The following is a 21,341-nucleotide window of genomic DNA, read 5'->3' on the forward strand; positions in this document are numbered from 1 at the left end:
ATTGTGTAGGATCTGGGGCTGCTGTCCCGTCATTTCCCTCTCCCCCCTCTAATCCCTCTCCCCCTCTCTCCCTCATTCATCTCAGACTCTAACCACACCCTCTTGAGCCACACCCATTTAAGCCACGCCCACTAGGTCGTGTAAACCACGCCCATTTTTCGCTGTGGCGCGCCGCACTTGTATATTTTTTTTAAGCTACGAATGCCCCGCCCCCTAATTATTGTACGTCTCCGCCTACAGCCACAAAAGTGTCCCACATTTTTTTTTTACAAAGTTGGCAACTATGCTCAAGCCTATACTCCGCTGAGAACTGACACTGCAGGGTTAAGAGACAACTACACCGGAAGTAGTTTTAAGTGTGATATACCACAAGAACAGTTACAACAATTACTCTACACTATCCTTTGTCTGTTAATCCTCTTGGATTACAATACAATAGCTAGCAGAAGACAGAAGACTAAAGACTACATCTTTTATTGCAAGGCCTTCCATTCAATCACTATAAGGAAGGACTGTATTATAAGGCAGGGGGGGCTCCTTAGCGATTGTATTGTGCTGGGTGGATAACTTTGCATTGCTGTGTTCATTGCAGCGTACTGGAAGTGGGAAGATACTCAGAGTCAAGACATTGTCATTCTGAGCATTGGTCCCACTTGGAGACGCGCTTGCAAGGGTCATCTAAGAGTTCCTTATATGTTAAAATGGTTGTGAAAACCCACTGAGCTGTCGCATTACGTCTGTGTGACGGTATAGCATTGTAATTATTGTTTTTTTATGCCAGTTCCAGTAAAGAACACTTTCTGGTTAATTACAATTGCTGTGAAGCATTGTTCCATTTCCCTACAGGTGGAACAATGGATACCCAAGGTAATGGTAAAGGTACACTATCGTTATATTTTACATTGTGTGATTATCCTTTTATTGCTAGCTTCACACCAACACTGCACCATAGCTGTGTCAAGGTGATTTAGCCAAGTATTGGTGGGTGTAAAAGCAGAGTACTGGCCCAATAAAAAAAACAGCAGCTCCTTCAGGGGTAAATGCTACATACATATCACCTATTTCCGCCCTATCTATATCAGAGCTGACAGATGGGCAGTACATTCACACACACATGCTAAGAAACGCTTCTTGATGACATCATATCCTGCGACAGTTCAAGCTCAATCTGTCAATAGCCGATAGAAAAAGAAGGGAAACTCGAGCCTCAGTACTTACACTTACATGTGGCACGGTCGGCGGACCCTGTTATCGTATACACATTGGTGTCTATGGCAGCTGCCTAAAAGTGGAAAATGAGTGTGCTGTAGCCAGCAATCTCTCGTACGAAGTGCTCGGTGTCCTAATGCTGGCACCGGAGGAGTTAAGAGGGTGGAGGTGCAGTCTAGACGAGAGCAATCGATGTCGGAGCGAGCGATTCTTTGCCGAGCGTGGCCGGCTGGGTGGCAGTAAGGGGGTCGCTGTACGTACTGGTCTCTGCCCCGTCCTCGGTCAATGGCCCGCTAACCATGACGGACTACAGCGAGGAACAGCGCAATGAGCTGGAGGCTCTGGAGTCCATCTATGCTGACTCCTTTACAGGTGAGCCGGGGCCCCAGGGCTGGGGTGGTATGGAAGAGCCCCTCTCTGGGGTGGTATAGACCGGGGTGACATGGAAGAGCCCCTCTCTGGGGTGGTATAGACCGGGGTGACATGGAAGAGCCCCTCTCTGGGGTGGTATAGACCGGGGTGACATGGAAGAGCCCCTCTCTGGGGTGGTATAGACCGGGGTGACATGGAAGAGCCCCTCTCTGGGGTGGTATAGACCGGGGTGACATGGAGGAGCCCCTTTGGGATGTACTCCTCTGCCTGGATTGTGAGTGCTTTAGAATTCTCAGTCCCCCTGGGCCCAGCTATAAAAGTAGGGGAAACACTTAGAAGGGTACTTACCGATCACTTTCTTGTAGAGCTAGGCTTAGCATAGGTTCACAGATGTGCATGCACAGCGCTTTATTCATTTGAAAGGGCAAGGGCTGCTGTGCCTGCGGGAAACACAGGGAGAGAAGCCCCAACCCTTTTCTATAAAAACGCATCACATGGAACTGCAGGGTGCTGGGGTGCCAATGCGTGGGGGTGCCTTGAAGAATTCAAGGCTCCCCCCCACTGACACACGTGCAGCAAGTTTCTGCCCACATAATCGCTCGTTCCCAACCCACACAGAAACATGCAGTTCTTTGCACATGTGTGACCCTAGCCTGACAGAGGAATCTTCTGACACTTCTAGGGGTGATGTCTGGTCTGTCTGTGCAATGTGGTTCCTTCTACAGACCCTACACCACTGCAGGACACAGTAATACTATAGAGGGTTTAGAGCAGTGCAAACTGCGGCCCTTTGCTTGCCTTTATTTGGCACTTAGGGCACTTTTCCTCCCACTGATGCTGGCAATGGGTGTAATTCCTCCCACTGACTCTCTGCCCCCTTGCTCTGCTGTGCCCAGGGCAGCTGCCCCTCCTGTCCACCACTTGTCCCAGCCCTGCCTCCCACTGACCACAACGATGGGACAATATTACTCCCCCCCCCAATAGCAAAGATGCATTGTTTACTCCCAATGGCCACAGTCCACCTCCCAAACTTTGAAGGACCTTAAACAGCTGGCTCGTTGCTTAGAATTAGGGCTGAAACAACTAATTGAATAATCAACAACTAATCAATTATGAAATTAATCGATTACTATTTTCATAATCGATTCATCGGCCAGTAACATGATGTGGTTAAAAATAAACCGAAAATGAGCCCTTTATAGTACAAAAGGAGCAAATAATCGCTACTGTAACTATTTCTCTCACAGTTCTACAGTAAAAAAAAATGAACTCCTTACAGTAGTGATTATTTGCTTTTTTTGTACTATAAAGAGACAATTTTAGTTTTTTTTAACCCCATTATGTTACTAAATGTCTTAGACCTGGTTCACCCCTATGTGTTTTTTGGTGCTTTTTGCAGAAACGGACTACAGTTCATTTACATGGTTTCCTATGGGACACGTTCACATCTATGCTTTTTCAGCTGCTGATAATTTGGAAAGCGCCAGTGACTTTTCTTTAACGCAAAACAGTGCTTTTTGTTTCAATATACTTCAAATGTAATGCATTTTTGCAGCAATTTGTGTTTTTTAATCTGCCCAACAACAAATTGGCCAAAAAAAATGCAAAAACGCAAATCGCAGCACAATCACGTGCGCAAAAATCAAAACGCACAGTAAAGAGCACTCCAGAAACAGATCAAAAGCAAACTGCATAGGTGTGCACCGAGCCTTATGCTGGTCACACCGATCCATTTTCAGATGAGAATATTCAGACGAAAAATCTTTGTACATTCGCTGAATGAAAGAATGTTTGAAATTTTCACTTGTTTTTAACATTCTGTTTTTAAAATAATTGTAATTTCTGAACGAAAACCACATACACTGTCTGAAAATTTCTTTCACCAAGAAGTTTTCTATTTCCAAATTTTCCCATCACTGTGGTTGAAAATGAACGTTGATTTGACCCCACTAACGATTAGAAATTCAAATGAACACTCCTCTAATAGTATATCTCCTCTAATAGTATGTACAGTATTTCTCTTCTGCCTGTTATTCTCAGAGTGGATTAGAGATTTTGCTCTCTAACCATATAGTTGGTTATTTATATTTACCACTGCATAGAGATATTTAAGAATAAATTACCTTTTTTTTTTTAAAACTTTACATATTAACTAAATTATACACCACACTTTTTTTAAGGTGATTAATCGAAACAATAATCGGCCAACTAATCGATTATGAAAATAATCGTTAGTTGCAGCCGTACTTAGAATGTTTGGAGAGCCCTGGCTTAGAGGTTAGGAATGTGGGAAGTGCCATTTCCAATGCTTCATTCACACTGATGTGGTGTTTTGTAAACCCTGTCTTTACCTGCATGGGTGGCTTGGTTAAATCAGTGACAGACCGATGGCTGTTTAGATCTACAAGTGCATCCCCGAGCAATCCATGCGGTATTGATGGTACGGATCAGAATTGAAACAGATTAGCACACACTGCGGATTCCTGCAGCTGAAATTACAGGTGTGTGTAAAGAGTTGCAACTGCCCATAAAATGCAATGACGAGCCACAGCAATCGGTGACTGTTCGCACAGCTAGCAGTCGCCTGTAGCGATCGTAGCTGGATGCAGACACGATCATCTGTCGCTAACCACAGGCAATTGCTAGCTGTGTGAATAGTCATGAATAACTGGGGCCACCTTCAGCCTGTCATTGCATTGTATGGGCTAAGCTGCCGCAGTTCTTTGAACACATCTGTCATTCCAACTGTAGGAGTGCACATATACTTTATTCTGGAATACACCATGTGTTTCATTTGCCAAAATAAATGTAGCCTAATTAGGTTGCCAAAGTAAATGTGTTGGGGATTCATAGTAGGTAAAGTTGAATAATGACAATAGTCTATCCAGGTCAACCTGTGTATGTGTCTCAGTGTCGATAATCATTTCCCATATCCCTGTATATTGCGTTCACTAAGATTCACATCCAAGAGTTTCTTAACAATATCAATTTTCCTCGCTGACACCACCAATTGTGGAAGAGAGTTCTGCATCCTTATTCCCCTGACAGTGAAAACCCCCTACAGAGCTTAAAGGGTAAGTTCACTCAAAATCTGTAAAGTGAACTTACACTGGACCCCATCCCCCTCCCGCTGTACCTTAGTCCCGCGAGCACCCACTGTGAGACATCAGGTCGCCGCTTCACCGGTCCAGAGATATGAAATCCATACGGCTTAATCTCCTAAATGTACCTTGTAAAGGTACGTATAGGAGGCATTCTAATTGGTCGGCGCCAACCAATCAGGAGCCGCCTAGCCCTTCCTGTCAGCACTGGAAAAGAGGAGAGAAAGCCGCAGGGATTTCAAATACCCTGACTGGTAAAGCGGCGACCTGGTGTCTCACAGTGGCTGATCACTGGACTCCATAAGACAGAGTGCGTAGCTCAGCCCCGCTCCCGCCTCACTGGCTGTGATTGACAGCTGCAGGAGCCAATCAGGAGGGAGAGCCTCAGGTCTAGTGCACATCGCTGGATCGAGATCGGGCTTGGGTAAGTATGAGGGGGGCTGCACACTGAAGGTTTTTGCCTTCATGTACAGAATGCATGAAGGTAAAAAACCTTCAACCTTTACATCCACTTTAAATAAATATTCCTGTTGTTACTGATAGTCTTCATTACAGTTACCTATCATCCCTCAAGCTGCACATTACAGCCTTCGCTGCGGCAAGCTTTATGCTACTATAAATTAATATGAGCTCATTTATTTTGTTGCAGTTTTAGCTACATCTCCAGCAAGTTTCTCTATCACTGTGTCATCTGAAGCAGAAGAAGAAGAAGAAAGTAAGTTATAAGAATGTATACATTTATATTTTTAATTGCACTGGTAGTTTTTCTTAGTCTGTGAACAGGTTAAAGTAAGTAGTCAAGCCAGTTAGAAATATGTTATTTGTTGTTAGTGACTACAATTTAGGTAGAAAAAGCTGCAAGCTTTCTTTTGTTTTTTTTCCAATAAGTGTAATGTACTATTCTAATGCATCAGAGAAGGCTTAATTGCTGATCTATCTTCCAGTCTTTAAAAACCAGGTATCAAGAGGATTACCATATAGTGGAATTTATTAACCGTTTGCCGAACCCGCCACAGTACATTTACTGCGGCAGTTCAGCTCGTGTAGGCACAATTGCGTACCTGTATGTCAAGGCCAGTGGACCCAGAAGACTGTGCTACCATTCACTGCAGCACAAGCCAATTAACAGGTTCCAGCCAATAATGTATGGTCAACACCCGCTAATCAACTCAGAGAATGACAGAAGAGAGCCCTGTGCCTGCAGACAGGGGGCGGATGCCGCGTCCTTGACAACCGATGAGTCATAAGCTGTTAGAGGGGCCCCCCTCTGACAACTGAATGTAAAAAAAAGAATTGCCAGCAAAAAAAATAAAAAGTCAGGGGAAAATAAACTGTGTGGGGTCCACCCCCAATGCATACCAGGCCCTCCGGGGGGTTGGGAATGGTATGCTCCCACAAAATGCACTAAAAAAACGCATAGGTGTGAACCTAGCCTTAAAAATTTGACATAGATTTGGCTGGAGATACTTGCTCAACCTAAGTCCCTTTTTAAAGGGTAAGTTCACCCTTACAGAAAAATCTGCAAGGTAAACTTACACAGGACCCCCACCTCACATCCTCCCAGTCCCGCTGACCTGAATCGCGGCAATCTCCCGTTCTTAACCTCCGGTATAGGCGCATCATGGGTCCGGGGCTTAGATATCCCCCCGCAGCTGAATCTCTAAAACGTACCCCCTCAGGAGGGAAGTTTTGGAGCATTCTAATGCCCTGTACAAACGGTCGGACTTTGTTCGGACATTCCGACAACAAAATCCTAGGATTTTTTCCGACGGATGTTGGCTCAAACTTGTCTTGCATACACACGGTCACACAAAGTTGTCGGAAAATCCAATCGTTCTGAACGTGGTGACGTAAAACGCGTACGTCGGGACTATAAACGGGGCAGTGGCCAATAGCTTTCATCTCTTTATTTATTCTGAGCATGCGTGGCACTTTGTCCGTCGGATTTGTGTACACACGATCGGAATTTCCGACAACGGATTTTGTTGTCGGAAAATTTTATATCCTGCTCTCAAACTTTGTGTGTCGGAAAATCCGATGGAAAATGTGTGATGGAGCCTACACACGGTCGGAATTTCCGACAACAAGGTCCTATCACACATTTTCCGTCGGAAAATCCGACCGTGTGTATGGGGCATAATTGGTCGGTGCCGACCAATCGGAACCTGTGTGGCTCGTCTTGTCAGCAGGGAAGAAGACATGTGGATGCCGAGGGGACTTCTAATCCCCGGACCCCTAACGTGGCTATACCGGGGCTCAAAACGGGAGATGGCCACACAACAGGTAAGCGGGAGGGGGGGGGGGGGGTCCTGTGTAGATTTTCTGTAAAGGTGAACTTACACTTTAAGTATACCTAACAGGTTGCCTCAGTGGCAGCATTTGCAATGAGTTTTCTGCATTTGATAATGTCACTGTTTTTAAGACTTGAACTTCTTCCTCCGCAGTCATAAAATCTAAAATTTTAAGAGCGCATAGTAACCAAAATGTCAAGTGCACTTTATATTCTGTGCACTAAAATTTGTTCATAAATGTTTGGAGCTATATGTTACAAACAATGTTCCTTATGATAAATCCCTAGTTTACAGTGTTACATAGTAGGTGAGGTTGAAAAAGGACACTAGTCCAACCTATGTGTGTGATTATATGTCAGTATTACATTGTATATCCCTGTATGTTGTGGCCATTCAGGTGCTTATCTAATAGTTTTTTTAAATTATCGATGCTCCCCGCTGAAACCACCGCCTGTGGAAGGGAATTCCACATCCTAACCGCTTTTATAGTAAAGAACCCTCTACGCAGTTTAAGGTTAATCCGCTTTTCTTCTAATTTAAGTGAATAGCCATGTGTCTTATAAAATTTCCTATCGCGGAAAAGCTTTATCCCTATTGTGGGGTCACCAGAATGGTATGTGTACATTGAAATCATATCCCCTCTCAAGCGTCTCGTCTCTAGAGAGAACAAGTTCAGTGCTCTTAACCTTTCCTCATAACTAAGGTCCTCCAGTTCCTTTATTAGTTTTGTTGCCCTTCTCTGGACTTTCTCCAGTTCCAGCACACCCTTCCTGAGGACTGGTGCCCAGAACTGGACAGCATACTCTAGGTGCGGCCTGACCAGAGTCTTGTATATTGGTAGAATTATTGCTTTATCTCTTGAGTTGATCCCCTTTTTAATGCATGCCAATATTCTGTTTGGTTTGTTAGCAGCAGCTTGGCATTGCATGCTATTGCTGAGCCTATCATCTACTAGGACTGCCAGGTCCTTTTCCATCCTAGATTCCCCCAGAGGTTCTCCCCCTAGTGAGTAGATTGCTTTCATAGTTTTGCCACCCAAATGCATTATTTTACATTTTTCTACATTAAACCGCATTTGCCATGTAGTTGCCCACCCCATTAATTTGTTCAGATCTTTTTGCAAGGTTTCCACATCCTGCGGAGAAGTTATTGCCCTGCTTAGCTTAGTACCGTCCGCAAATACAGAGATTGAACTGTTTATCCCATCCTCCAGATAGTTTATGAATAAATCAAATAAGATTTCTCCCAGGACAGAACCCTAGGGGGACCCCACTTTCCACCCCGGACCATTCTGAGTACTTCCCATTTATCACTACCCTCTGAACTCGCCCTTGTAGCCAGTTTTTCAATTTATGTACTCGCCATATGGTCCATGCCAACTGACCTTACTTTGTACAGTAAAAGTTTATGGGGAACTGTGTCAAATGCTTTTGCAAAATCCAGATAAACCACATCTGCGGGCCTTCCTTTATCTAGATGGCAACTCACCTCCTCATAGAAGGTTAATAGATTGGTTTGGCAAGGACGATTCTTCATGAATCCATGCTGATTACTGCTAATGATACCGTTTTCACTACTAAGATTTTGTACATACAGTGCCTTGCAAAAGTATTCAACCCCTTGGCTTTTTACCTATTTTGTTACATTACAGCCTTTAGTTCAATGTTTTTTTAATCTGAATTATATGTGATGGATCAGAACACAATAGTCTAAGTCGGTGAAGTAAAATTAGAAAAAAATTTACATAAAACTATTTTTCAGAAATAAAAAAAATAATTGGCATGTGCATATGTATTCACCCCCTTTGTTATGAAGCCCATAAAAAGCTCTGGTGCAACCAATTACCTTTAGAAGTCACATAATTATTGAAATGATGTCCACCTGTGTGCAATCTAAGTGTCACATGATCTGTCATTACATATACACACCTTTTTGAAAGGCCCCGAGGCTGCAACACTTAAGAGGCACCACTAACCAAGCACTGCCATGAAGACCAATTAACTCTCCAAACAAGTAAGGAACAATGTTGTTGAGAAGTACAAGTCAGGGTTAGGTTATAAAAAAAAAAAAAAAATCCAAATCTTTGATGATCCCTAGGAGCACCATCAAATCTATCATAACCAAATGGAAAGAACATGGCACAACAGCAAACCTGCCAAGAGACAGCCGCACACCAAAACTCATGGACCGGGAAAGGAGGGCATTAATCAGAGAGGCAGCACAGAAACCTAAGGTAACCCCGGAGGAGCTGCAGAGTTCAACAGCAGAGACTGGAGTATCTGTACATAGGATGACAATAAGCCGTACGCTCCATAGAGTTGGGCTTTATGGCAGAGTGGCCAGAAGAAAGCCATTACTTTCAGCAAAAAACAAAATGGCACGTTTTGAGTTTGCGAAAAAGGCATGTGGGAGACTCCCAAAATGTATGGAGGAAGGTGCTCTGGTCTGATGAGACTAAAATTGAACTTTTTGGCCATCAAAGAAAATGCTATGTCTGGCGCAAACCCAACACATTACTTCACCCAAAGAACACCATCCACAGTGAAACATGGTGGTGGCAGCGTCATGCTGTGGGGATGTTTTTCAGCAATCGGGACTGGGAAACTGGTCAGAGTTGAGGGAAAGATGGATGGTGCTAAATACAGGGATGTTCTTGAGCAAAACCTGTATCACTCTGTGTGATTTGAGGCTAGGACGGAGGTTCACCTTCCAGCAGGACAATGGCCCCCAACACATTGCTAAAGCAACACTTGAGTGGTTTAAGGAGAAACCTGCAAATGTGTTGGAATGGCCTAGCCAAGTCCAGACCTCAATCCAATAGAAAATCTGTGGTCAGACTTAAAGATTGCTGTTCACAAGCGCAGACTATTCAACTTGAAGGAGCTGGAGCAGTTTTGCAAGGAGGAATGGGCAAAAATTCCAGTGGTAAGATGTGGCAAGCTCATAGAGACTTATCCAAAGCGACTTGGAGCTTTGATAGCTGCAAAAGATGGCTCTACAACGTATTGACTTTAGGGGGTGAATAGTTATGCACATTGACTTTTTCTGTTATTTTGTCCTATTTGTTTGCTTCACAATAAAAATAAATAAATCTTCAAAGCTGTGGGTATGTTCTGTAAATTAAATGATGCAAATTCTCAAACAATCCGTGTTAATTCCAGGTTGTGAGGCAACAAAACACAAAAAATGCCAAGGGGGGTGAATGCTTTTGCAAGGCACTGTAGTCCCTTATCCAGTCAGTAGACTGTTCGTAAAAAAATTAGGAACAATGGTCTGGCAATTACTTGACTGAGTTGCTTAAGAACTCTTGGGTGCAAGCCGTCTGGTTCTGATAAATTATTAATGTCACGTTTTTCAAGTCTATTTCTAATTCTGTCCTCTGTTAGCCATGAGGGTGCTTCCTGTGACATGTCATGATGAACATTGTAGTTTTGGTTACTGAAGGCCCCCCCCCCCCCCCCCCCCGATTCCCTCATGAAGATCGAGGAGAAGAATAAATTCAAAACCTTCGCCATCTCTCCATCCTTAGTAACAAGATTCCCTTCATCATTCTTTATGGGACCTATATGATCTGACCTCCCCTTATTATTTATGTACTTAAAGAATTTCTTGGGATTTTTTTTTTTTTTACTCTCCTTCGCTATGTGCCTTTCGTGTTCTATCTTGCACCCTTAAATTTCTTGTTGCATTCTTTGTAAAATTGGAATGCTGAAGATGATCCCTCAGCCTTGTATTTTTTGAAGGCCTTATCCTTTGCTTTTTATATGCATTTTTATGTTGGAGTTAAGCCACCTAGGACTTTTATTAGCTCTTTTAAATTTGTTTCCCATTGGGATGCACTGGCTAATGCCCTTATTTAATCTGCTCCTAAAGCATACCCATTTTTCCTCCGTGTTCTTTGTTCCTAAGATTTTATCCCAATTATTATCCTCTAGCAAGGATCATAGTTTAGGGAAGTTGGCTCTTTTGAAATTCATTGTCTTTGTATTCCCCTTATGTTTTCTATTTGTGTGATTTATACTAAAACAAATCGACCTGTGATCACTGTTTCCTAAATTTCCCCGTATTTCCACATCCGTGATCAGGTCTGTGTTGTTGGTAATCAGTAGGTCTAGTAGCGCTTTGTTTCTAGTTGGTGCATTTACTATCTGACCCATGAAATTGTCCTGCAAGACATTTAGGAACTGGCAAGCCTTAGATGAATGCGGCGTTCCTACCACCCAGTCTGTCCCATTATTAAAGTGGATGTGAACCCTCACATATACCCAGTGAAGTGAACAGCCTCAGATGAAATAAATCTCCCTATATAAGTTTTACGTGTCTATCTGCTGTCTTCAGCTTTCTATATTCTTTAGAAAGTCCACATTGTGTTAGAATTTTTTTCTTCCTGTTCCAGCACTGGGTGTGTAGTCTTGGCATACACTGTGTGAGAACTGTTTGGAGGAAAGTCACCCCCCCCCCCCCCCTCCACATAGGCAGAGGAAGGAAGATGCTTGCAGAGCTGTGCTGTGAATAGACAAGCTCTCTGCTAATCTACCCTCCCTGACACAAATTCCCAGCTTCTTATATCTTGTGTCAGAAAACTTGTCAGAAGTTATCATGCTGATAACAGGAGTGGAGCAGCAGAAAGACATGGGACTTAGGGTTTTGGGGAGAGATAAGTAAACACTACAGATCTACAGTGAGGGGAAAAAGTATTTGTTCCCCTGCTGATTTTGTACATTTTCCCCCCTGACAAAGAAATGATCAGTCTATAATTTTAATGGTAGGTTTATTTTAAAAGTGAGAGACAGAATAACAACAAAATCTAGAAAAACGCATTTTTAAAAAGTTATAAATTGATTTGCATTTTAGTAAGTGAAATTAAGTATTTGATCCCTTATCAATCAGCAAGAATTCTGACTCCTAGGTGTCTTCTATACAGGTAACGAGCTGAGATTAGGAGCACTCTCTTAAAGGGTGTGCTCCTAATCTCAGATTGCTTCTGTGGACAGGTGTCTTTTATACAGATAACAATCAATCAAATTCCAATCTCTCAACCATGGCCAAAGAGCTGTCCAAGGATGTCGGGGATAAGATTGTAGACCTACACAAGGCTGAAATGGGCTCCAGGACCATCGCCAAGCAGCTTGGTGAGAGGGTGACAACAGTTTGTACGATTATTCGCAAATGGAAGAAACACAAAATAACTGTTGCTCTCACATGCATGGAGCTTCAACGATCATGAGAACCGCGAGGAATTGGCCCAGAACTACACGGGAGAATCTTGTCAATGATCTCAAGGCAGCTGGGACCATAGTCACCAAGAAAACAATTGGTAACGCACTATGCCGTGAAGGACTGAAATCCTGCATCGCCCGCAAGGTTCCCCAGCTCAAGAAAGCACATATCCAGGCCCATCTGAATGTTTCAGAGGAGAACTGGGTGAAAGTGTTGTGGTCAGATGAGACCAAAATCAAGCTCTTTGACATAAACTCAGCTCGCTGTGTTTTGAAAGAGGAGGAGGAATGCTGCCTATGACCCCAAGAACACCATCCCCACCATCAAACGTGGAAGTGGAAATAACATGCTTTGGGGATGTTTTTCTGCTAAGGGGACAGGACAACTTCACCCCATCAAAGGGATGATGGATGGGGCCATGTACCATCAAATCTTTGGTGAGAACCTCCTTCCCTCAGCCAGGGCATTGAAAATGGGTTGTGGATGGGTATTCCAGCATGACAATGACTCAAAACACATGGCCAAGGCAACAAAGGGGTGGCTCAAGAAAAAGCACATTTAGGTCCTGGAGTGGCCTAGCCAGTCTCCAGAACTTAATCCCATAGAAAATAAGTAGAGGGAGCCTAAAGTGGATGTAAACCCAATGTCATCCTTTCTAAACTACTGCCATAGGGGTTCTCTATAAGGATATACATGTCTCCTGCATGTATCTTTACATGTCAAATGTCTCCCCTCTGTCTGTCTGTTATAAGACCCGAAAAACTGCAGATTCTGTGGGTGGGTCTGTTGTCTGGAGCTCGGTGGGTGGAGTTGTGATGTCAGTAGACTCCACGTCCACCTCTACACTCCCCTTGTCAATATGCATTTTCTCCTGTGTATTTCTAACACTGAACTTCTGCTATGATCTCTAACATCCAGTGAAAAGACAGGAAAGTAACCACATGACTTCAGCATGCCAAATCATGCTGAGGTGTGGAACAGCCAATCCTTGCAGAGCTGCTGAAGAAAATAATGCATGTGTCTTACGCTGTCACTCACAGCAAGGGGGAGTATTTGACAAAGTTTTTCTCAGTTTGTCAAGATTTATCTCACTGAACAATAAAAGAGGATTGCTCAGAGATGGATTAACTCTGTGTGGCAAGACTGGGCTCAAATGATAGGAAATCTTATATTCTACAGTATGATATTAAAAAAATTAAATCAATTTTTGGGTTTACATCCACTTTAAGGTTTGAGTTACCAAACGTCAGCCTCGAAAACCTTTTAAAGGGTAAGTTCACCTTTACAGAAAAATCTGTAAGGTGAACTTGAGACATGAACCCCCCCCCCCAGTCCCGCTGACCTTGAGCACAGCAATCTCCCGTTCTGAGCCCCAGTATAGCTGCCTCACGGGTCCGGGGGTTAGCAATTTCCGCAGCTGAATCTCCAAAACGTCCCCCCATTAGGGGGGACGTTTTGGAGCATTTTAATTGGTCGGCACTGTCACATGGGCAGTGCAGACCAATCTGAACCTGCATAGGGGGTTGAGGATGGGGTCCTGTGCAAGTTCACCTGAGACTCTGCAAAGAGGAGTTGGACAAAATCCCTCCTGAGATGTGTGCAAACCTGGTGGCCAACTACAAGAAACGTCTGACCTCTGTGATTGCCAACAAGGGTTTTGCCACCAAGTACCAAGTCATGTTTTGTGAAGGGGTCAAATGCTTATTTCACTCATTAAAATGAAAATCAATTTATAACTTTTTTGAAATGTGTTTTTCTGGATTTTTTTGTTGTTCTGTCTCTCACTGTTAGAATAAACTTGCCTTCAAAATTATAGACTGATCATTTCTTTGTCAGTGGGCAAACGTTCAAAATCAGCAGGGGATCAAGGGTTTTTATCAGCGTATAACACGCACCTTCATTTTAAGAGGGAAGTTTTCAGGAAACTTGTTTATTTAAAAAAAAAAAAAAAAAAACTTTTGAATTAGGGGCATTGTCCATCTGCAGACTCCCCATCTCCCATCAATGCAGTCTGATCAATGCCCATCTGCAGCCTCAATGCAGCCTGATCAATGCCCATCTGCAGACCCAATGCAGCCCGATCAATGCCCATCAGCAGCCTCACCATCTCTCATCAATGCAGCCTGAACAGTGCAGGAAATCACAGAGCCGTCATCTCCTGTTTATTCGGCTCTCAGTTGGCAGTCACACACACAGTCCCACCTCTGCCATCTGCATTGGACCAGCTCCTGTGATAGAACACTGGACCAATGCCGGTGGCGGAGGCGGACTGTGTGTGTGATGTGATAGCTGAGTAAACGGGAGATGACGGCTCAGTGAATTCCCCCTCCTTCTCCTCCGAGGTACACTATCTGCGTATAACACGCACCTGTGATTTGCCCCCTATTTTCAGGGGGAAAAGGTGAGTGTTATACGCCCATTAAATATGGTACTTTCCCCCTCACTGTATGTGCCCAGGTCAGATTTCATGAAACGAGTTTACATCCACTTTTAATGATTGAATTTTATTTGTCTTTTACAGATGTAGTGGTAACACTTAAATTTACATATGTAAAAACTTATCCAGATGACGCTCCTCTTTATGAAATAATTTCCCAAGAAAATCTTGAGGATAGCGACGGTTCTGGACTACTGGCTTTATTGCAAGAACAGGTAAGTCTTTTAGATGTGTAGACCTGTGTATTTTCAATATGAACCACTATGGGGATATTTAAACCATATTAATAATAGAGCCGCATGATTAATCGCTAAAAAAAAAAAACACAATCTCGATTCAACCCCCCCCTCATGGTCTTACTCCAGCATTTTTTCCCTGCTCACAGCTGTCAATAAAAAAAAAAAAAAAAAAAAAAACAGCTGGCAGTGTTTATCAACAACATGTGCTGAAAGAGATAAAAAGAAACAATGTGGGAGATTTACTAAAACTGGTGCAGCTGTGCATGGTAGTCAATCAGCTTCTAACTTCAGCTAGTTCAAACTCCAACCTGGAAGCTGATTGGTTTCTATGCAGAGTTGCACCAGATTTTGAATGCTTCTGGGGTGCCAGGTTTCACCATCGCTGCCCTAGAGAATAAAATGGCAGTCGTTGCAATATTTTATGTCACACTGTATTTGCGCAGTGGTCTTTCAAACGCAATTTTTTTGGGAAAAATATACTTTAATGAGATAAAGAAAAACAAAATTAAACAGTAAAGTTGGCCCAATTTTCTTTGTATAATGTGAAAGATGATGTTACGCCGAGAATTGTGATCTTTATTCTAAGCAAAATCTTTATTCTAAGCTAAGCTTTATTCTAAGCAAAAAAATTGATTCTCATTTTATCCAGAATCGTGCAGTTCTAATATATACTCACTTCGATATGGCATAAATGCACGTTTTATTGTAAACATGGATGAAGTCTCATTAAACAGTCAGTTCACCCAAAACAATGTTTTGTAGATTGACACCATGCCTGAGGAAGAGACCTGAGTTGTCCCAGGAGCTTGCAGTTGTAATCTCCTTGGCCAGCAATCATTATCATTTAATCTTCATTCTCACTTTTTCACAATAATTTAGTCCACCTAAAAGTAGCTAATCAGTTAAAGGTGAAGTCCAAAGGTTTCCTTCATTTCTTGAGGCTGGGGAGATATCACTGCCACAACTTATTCTTGAGTTTTTTTGACGTTTCCACCTACAGTGCCTTGAATTAGTATTCACACCCCTTGACATTTTCCACGTTTTTGTCCTGTTACAACCAAAAACGTAAATGTATTTTATGTGATGGATCAACACAAAGTGGCATATATAATTGTGAAGTGGTAGAAAAATGATAAATGGGTTTCAATTTTTTTTTTTCACAAATATCTGAAAAGTGTGGTGTGCATTTTTATGTTGCCCCCTTTATTCTGATATCCCTAACTAAAATCTAGTGGAACCAATTGCCTTCAGAAGTCACCTGATTAGTAAATAGAGTCCACCTGTGTGCAATTTAATCTCAATATAAATACAGCTGTTTTGTGCCCTCAGAGGTTTGTTAGAGAACCTTGGTGAACAAACAGCATCATGAAGGCCAAGGCACACACTAGACAGGTCAGGGATAAAGTTGTGGAGAAGTTTAAAGTAGGGTTCAGTTATAAACAAAAAAAAAAAATCTCAAGCTTTGAACATCTCACGGAGCACTGTTCAATCCATCATCCGAAAATGGAAAGAGTATGCCACAACTGCAAACCTACCAAGACATGGCCGTCCACCTAAACTGACAGGCCAGGCAAGGAGAGCATTAATCGGAGAAGCAGCCAAGAGGACCATGGTAAGTCTGGAGGAGCTGCAGAGATCCACAGCTCAGGTGGGAGAATCTGTCCACAGGACAACGATTAGTCGTGCACTTCACAAATCTGGCCTTTATGGAAGAGTGGCAAGAAGAGCCATTGTTGAAAGAAAGCCACAAGAAGTCCCATTTGCAGTTTGCGAGAATTCATGTGGGGGACACAGCAAACATGTGGAAGAAGGTGCTCTGGTCAGATAAGACCAAAATTGAACTTTTTGGCCTAAAAGCAAAACGTTATGTGTGGCAGAAAACTAACACTGCACATCAACCTGAACACATCATGTTGTGGGGATGCTTTTCTTCAGCAGAAACAGGGAAGCTGGTCAGAGTTGATGGGAAGATGGATGGAGCCAAATACAGGGCAATCTTAGAAGAAAACCTGTTATGCCCCGTACACACAGTCGGATTTTTCGATGGAAAATGTCCGATCGGAGCGTGTTGTTGGAAATTCCGACCGTGTGTGGGCTCCATCGGACATTTTCCATCGGATTTTCCGACACACAAAGTTTGAGAGCAGGAGATAAAATTTTCCGACAACAAAATCCGTTGTCGGAAATTCCGATCGTGTGAACACAAATCCGACGGACAAAGTGCCACGCATGCTCAGAATAAATAAAGAGATAAAAGCTATTGGCCACTGCCCCGTTTATAGTCCCGACGTACGTGTTTTACGTCACCGCGTTTAGAACGATCGGATTTTCCGACAACTTTGTGTGACCGTGTGTATGCAAGACAAGTTTGAGCCAACATCCGTCTGAAAAAATCCTAGGATTTTGTTGTCGGAATGTCCGAACAAAGTCCCACCGTGTGTACGGGGCATAAGTCTGCAAAAGACTTGAGACTGGGGTGGAGGTTCACCTTCCAACAGGACAGCGACCCTAAACATACAGCCAGAGCTACAATGGAATGGTTTAGATCAAAGCATATTAACCGCTTCAGCCCCGGAAGATTTTTACCCCCTTCCTGACCAGAGCACTTTTTGCGATTCAGCACTGCGCCGCTTTAACTGACAATTTGTGCGGTCATGCGACGTTGCACCCAAACGAAATTGATGTCCTTTTTTTCCCACAAATAGAGCTGTCTTTTGGTGGTATTCGATCACGTCTGCGGTTTCAGTTTTTTGCGCTATAAACAAAAAAAGAGCCACAATTTTGAAAAAAAGCAATATTTTACTTTTTGTTATAAATATCCCCCAAAAATATATAAAAATACTAATTTTTTCCTCGGTTTAGGCCGATATGTATTCCTCTACATCAGGGATTAGCAATTAGCGGACCTCCAGCTGTTGCAAAACTACAAGTTCCATCATGCCTCTGCCTCTGAGTTTCACGCTTGTGGCTTTCAGAATCTTGCTATGCCTCATGGGACTTGTAGTTCTGCAACAGCTGGAGGTCCGCTAATTGCATATCCCTGCTCTACATATTTTGGTAAAAAAAATCGCAATAAGCGTATATTAATTGGTTTGCGCAAAAGTTATAGCGTCTACAAAATAGGGGATAGTTTCATGGCATTTTTATTATAAATATTTTTTAATTGGTAATAGCTGCAAATTGCATTTTTTTTTTTTTATCGTGATTGCGACATTACAAAGTATTGAATACAAATGCACACCACACTTTTCACATTCAGGGGGTCCCCGGGTTACAAACAAGTTAGGGACTGTAAGTTTGTTCTTAAGTTGAATCTGTTTGTAAGTCGGAACAGGTACATTTCTTAATTGTAGCTCCAGCAAAAAATACTATTTTTAAACTTTTTGGATAGCATAGGGAAGGGTTAAAACCCCTGTAACATTTGTTTCGCTGTGTGTGCCCCTATTCAGAAGATTTCACCTCCCTTTCTGTCCCAATGACAATTGGATTTTGAAAATTTGGGGGGGTTGTGGAAACAAGCCTTGGTGATAAAGCATCTGTGGAGGTACCTTTTCCCCATAATGGCTCTTACAGGAGTGAAATTCCCTTCCTAGAGGTAGATTTCCTCTCCCTTCCTGTCGTCTCCCTCCGTTTGTAAGTAGGAGTCGTTTGTAACTAGGGGACCCCCTGTATTTATTTGTTAAAGTTTGAAACTCATTTATCATTTTCCATCCATTTCACATCTATGTGCCACTTTGTGTTGGAATATCACATAAAATCCCAATAAAATACATTTACGTTTTTGGTTGTAACATGACAAAATCTGGAAAATTTCAAGGGGTATGAATACTTTTTCAAGGCACTGTACCTGAAGATATTTTCATTGCTGCTGCTACTACTTTCTCTATAATATTTAATAAAGTAAAAAATCCAAAAAGGATAGTGTGCTCCCCTTGTTTGTCTTTGGAACTCAAATTCAAGATCTCTCCACCAGAACCCCTGAGGACAAGAGCTAAAAATGTTTGTTTGATGTTTTATCATTTTAGCATCTATCTATCTTGTCTTTTTATCTGTCATTTGCATAGATGCATTTATTCTGATTTTAATCTAGGTAAAATAACATTTTAATAACCGTACTGTTCTTTAAAATTAAAAAAGTAACAACAAAATGCATATGGACATGTGCTGCACTGTGCAATTGCAGGGGTTGTAAACCCTCGTGTTTTTTCACCTTAATGCATCCTATGCATTAAGGTGAAAAAACACCTGGAAGTCACCAGCCCCCCCCCCCCCAGTTTTTACTTACTCGAGCCCCTTCATCTCCTCGGCGGGGACACGCTGTCCCTCTCTCCACAGGGTCCCGGCTCTTGATTGTATAGATTGATAGCAGCGCAGCCATTGGCTCCTGCTGCTGTCAGTCAAATCCAATGACGCGGGGGGCAGGGCCGAGATCGGCATTCATGTCTGTGGATGCAAATGCTGGACTCGGGAGCGCGCCCGCAAGGTAACCCCCTCGGGAGAGCGCTTCTCCTAGGGGGTTATATGATGCGAGGAGGAGCAGCGAGAGCCACCGTGGGACCCCAGAAGAGGATGTTCGGGGCCACTCTGTGCAAAACGAGCTGCACAGTGGAGGTATGATTTAAAATTAAAAAAAAAAACGATCCTTTACAATTACTTTAAACTGATTCTAGAATAGAAAAACCCTTAAAAATGTGACATTCGAAGAATCCTAATGGCCTCATGTAGATGGTCATTTCACCACTGCTGGACTCTCAAACACACCGGTTTTTGTGGCCTCTTATGCCATGCATGTGCAGCACACAGGGAAGATCAAATCAGAAGGTTCACTTTTTTTTTTTTTTTTTTTTCCTGGTTATTTGCATGTAGTGTGTTTGGTGGTGTTTTGTGTGTTTTTTTTTTTTTTTTGGGAAAATTTACTCAAAAATAGGAATCCAGTAAGCTATGTTTCATAGATTGTATTATTTGTTACAACAAAAGTATTAGATAAACATCTGTAAAAATGTATGGATGTGAAACTTTGGCTCAGCAATTTTTTATTTTTTGCGTTTTTGACCTTACAAAGGTTTCTTTGAATACCTAAATAAATGATCAAGTTGCTGTCATTAATGTAATGATGTTATCTAAATTTTATTCTTTGTCTAATTCTAGGCTCAGGAGAATCTAGGAATGGTGATGATTTTCACCCTAGTGTCTGCAGTTCAAGATAGACTTAATGAAATAGTAGACCAAATAAAAACTAGAAGAGAAGAGGAAAAATTAATAGTGGAAAAAGAGGCAGAGGAAGCAGAGAAGGTAAGCTTTGGTAAGAATGGGCATTCTGAAATGTGAAGGTACGGAATCGCAACTCATCATGCTCCATACTTTAAAGGACCTGTGCCAACTGGCTACTGTCTTGCGTTGATGGCATCAGTTTTGGGATGCTTCTGAGATTATTCAGAATTTGACAGGTGCACTTTACTTGTAGTTGACAACTTTCTGACCTGTATTATATATTTCTTAATATAAAGTAAAGGAAGAAATGGTGGTACAGTCTAATACATATCAATACCAGTAACAAATAGGTGTAAAACCATAATATATAGTTGGGCATGCAGGGGTACATATTGACCAGAAGTGGCCTAGAGAAGGCCTGAGGAGGGAATAAAGGAGAAGGGAAAGGGGAGGTATGACTGAGATAAGGAGGGGGGGGGGGTTTATTAAGGGATGAGAGGTTGGTATGCTTTTTATTAAGTGGAGTACAGAATTACTTTGCCCATTATGGTATGTTCCAGATAGGGTAAGGATTATAGTATTCCAAATCATGTTAGCAGGTAAGGAACAAAATAGGAAGAATGACTTGTAGGTGCCATTTCTCCTTAGAAATCTCTAGACTTAGACATGAGCTCCAGGTGTAGTTCTGGGGTGATCATCATAGTGAGATTTGTCTAATTAGGGTTGGAGGGAGCAGTTAGGGTGTCAAAGCCATGGAATCCAGTGACAGATTGGGATAGTAGTAGGTGAGCTCTAGCGAAGGAGTATTCATAAAAGGCATACTCGTTGAGGATTAGGATAAAGAAAGCATAGTCAGGGGGGTGTTGAAAGTTTCCAGTTGCAGGCAATAGATAATCAGGCTGCTATGAAGATGTGGGTGATTATGGGATGGAAGTTGATTGGCCAGGAGTTCATATCTAAGCCTAGCAAAGCAGATTTAGGGTTATGTGAGCATGAAGTCCCCGTGATAACAGCAATTAGCGAAAATACTTTGGCCCAAAAGGCCTGAACGTTAGGGCAGTGCCACCAAATATGAGCTATGGTACCTGGCTCGCCGCATTGTCTCCAACATAAAGGAAAATGTTCTGGATACATTTTTGCTAGTTTGGAGGGTGTGAAGTACCAGTCATGCAGATGTTTCTGAGAATATTCCCAATGTGAAATGCAGCAGGAATATTTTAAGTTAGGGAGAATGCCAGGAATCTGAGGCAGACGTAAAGAA

The 21,341-nt window shown here is 42.5% G+C and overlaps 1 protein-coding gene across 1 annotated transcript in view; it reads left to right on the forward strand.

Annotated features, from left to right (window-relative positions):
- The first annotated feature begins 1,371 nt into the window (after window positions 1-1,371).
- RWDD1 (RWD domain containing 1) overlaps window positions 1,372-21,341 on the forward strand; it is a 35,313-nt gene continuing 15,343 nt past the window's right edge. Inside the window, exons 1-4 of the mRNA XM_073627125.1 lie at window positions 1,372-1,581; window positions 5,332-5,397; window positions 14,715-14,845; window positions 20,018-20,161. Coding sequence (XP_073483226.1) covers window positions 1,509-1,581; window positions 5,332-5,397; window positions 14,715-14,845; window positions 20,018-20,161 — 414 coding nt within the window. The 5' untranslated portion in view covers window positions 1,372-1,508. The remainder of the gene's footprint in view (window positions 1,582-5,331; window positions 5,398-14,714; window positions 14,846-20,017; window positions 20,162-21,341) is intronic.

This window comes from Aquarana catesbeiana, linkage group LG04 (assembly GCF_042186555.1).
Source record: "Aquarana catesbeiana isolate 2022-GZ linkage group LG04, ASM4218655v1, whole genome shotgun sequence".
Lineage (NCBI taxonomy): Eukaryota > Metazoa > Chordata > Amphibia > Anura > Ranidae > Aquarana > Aquarana catesbeiana.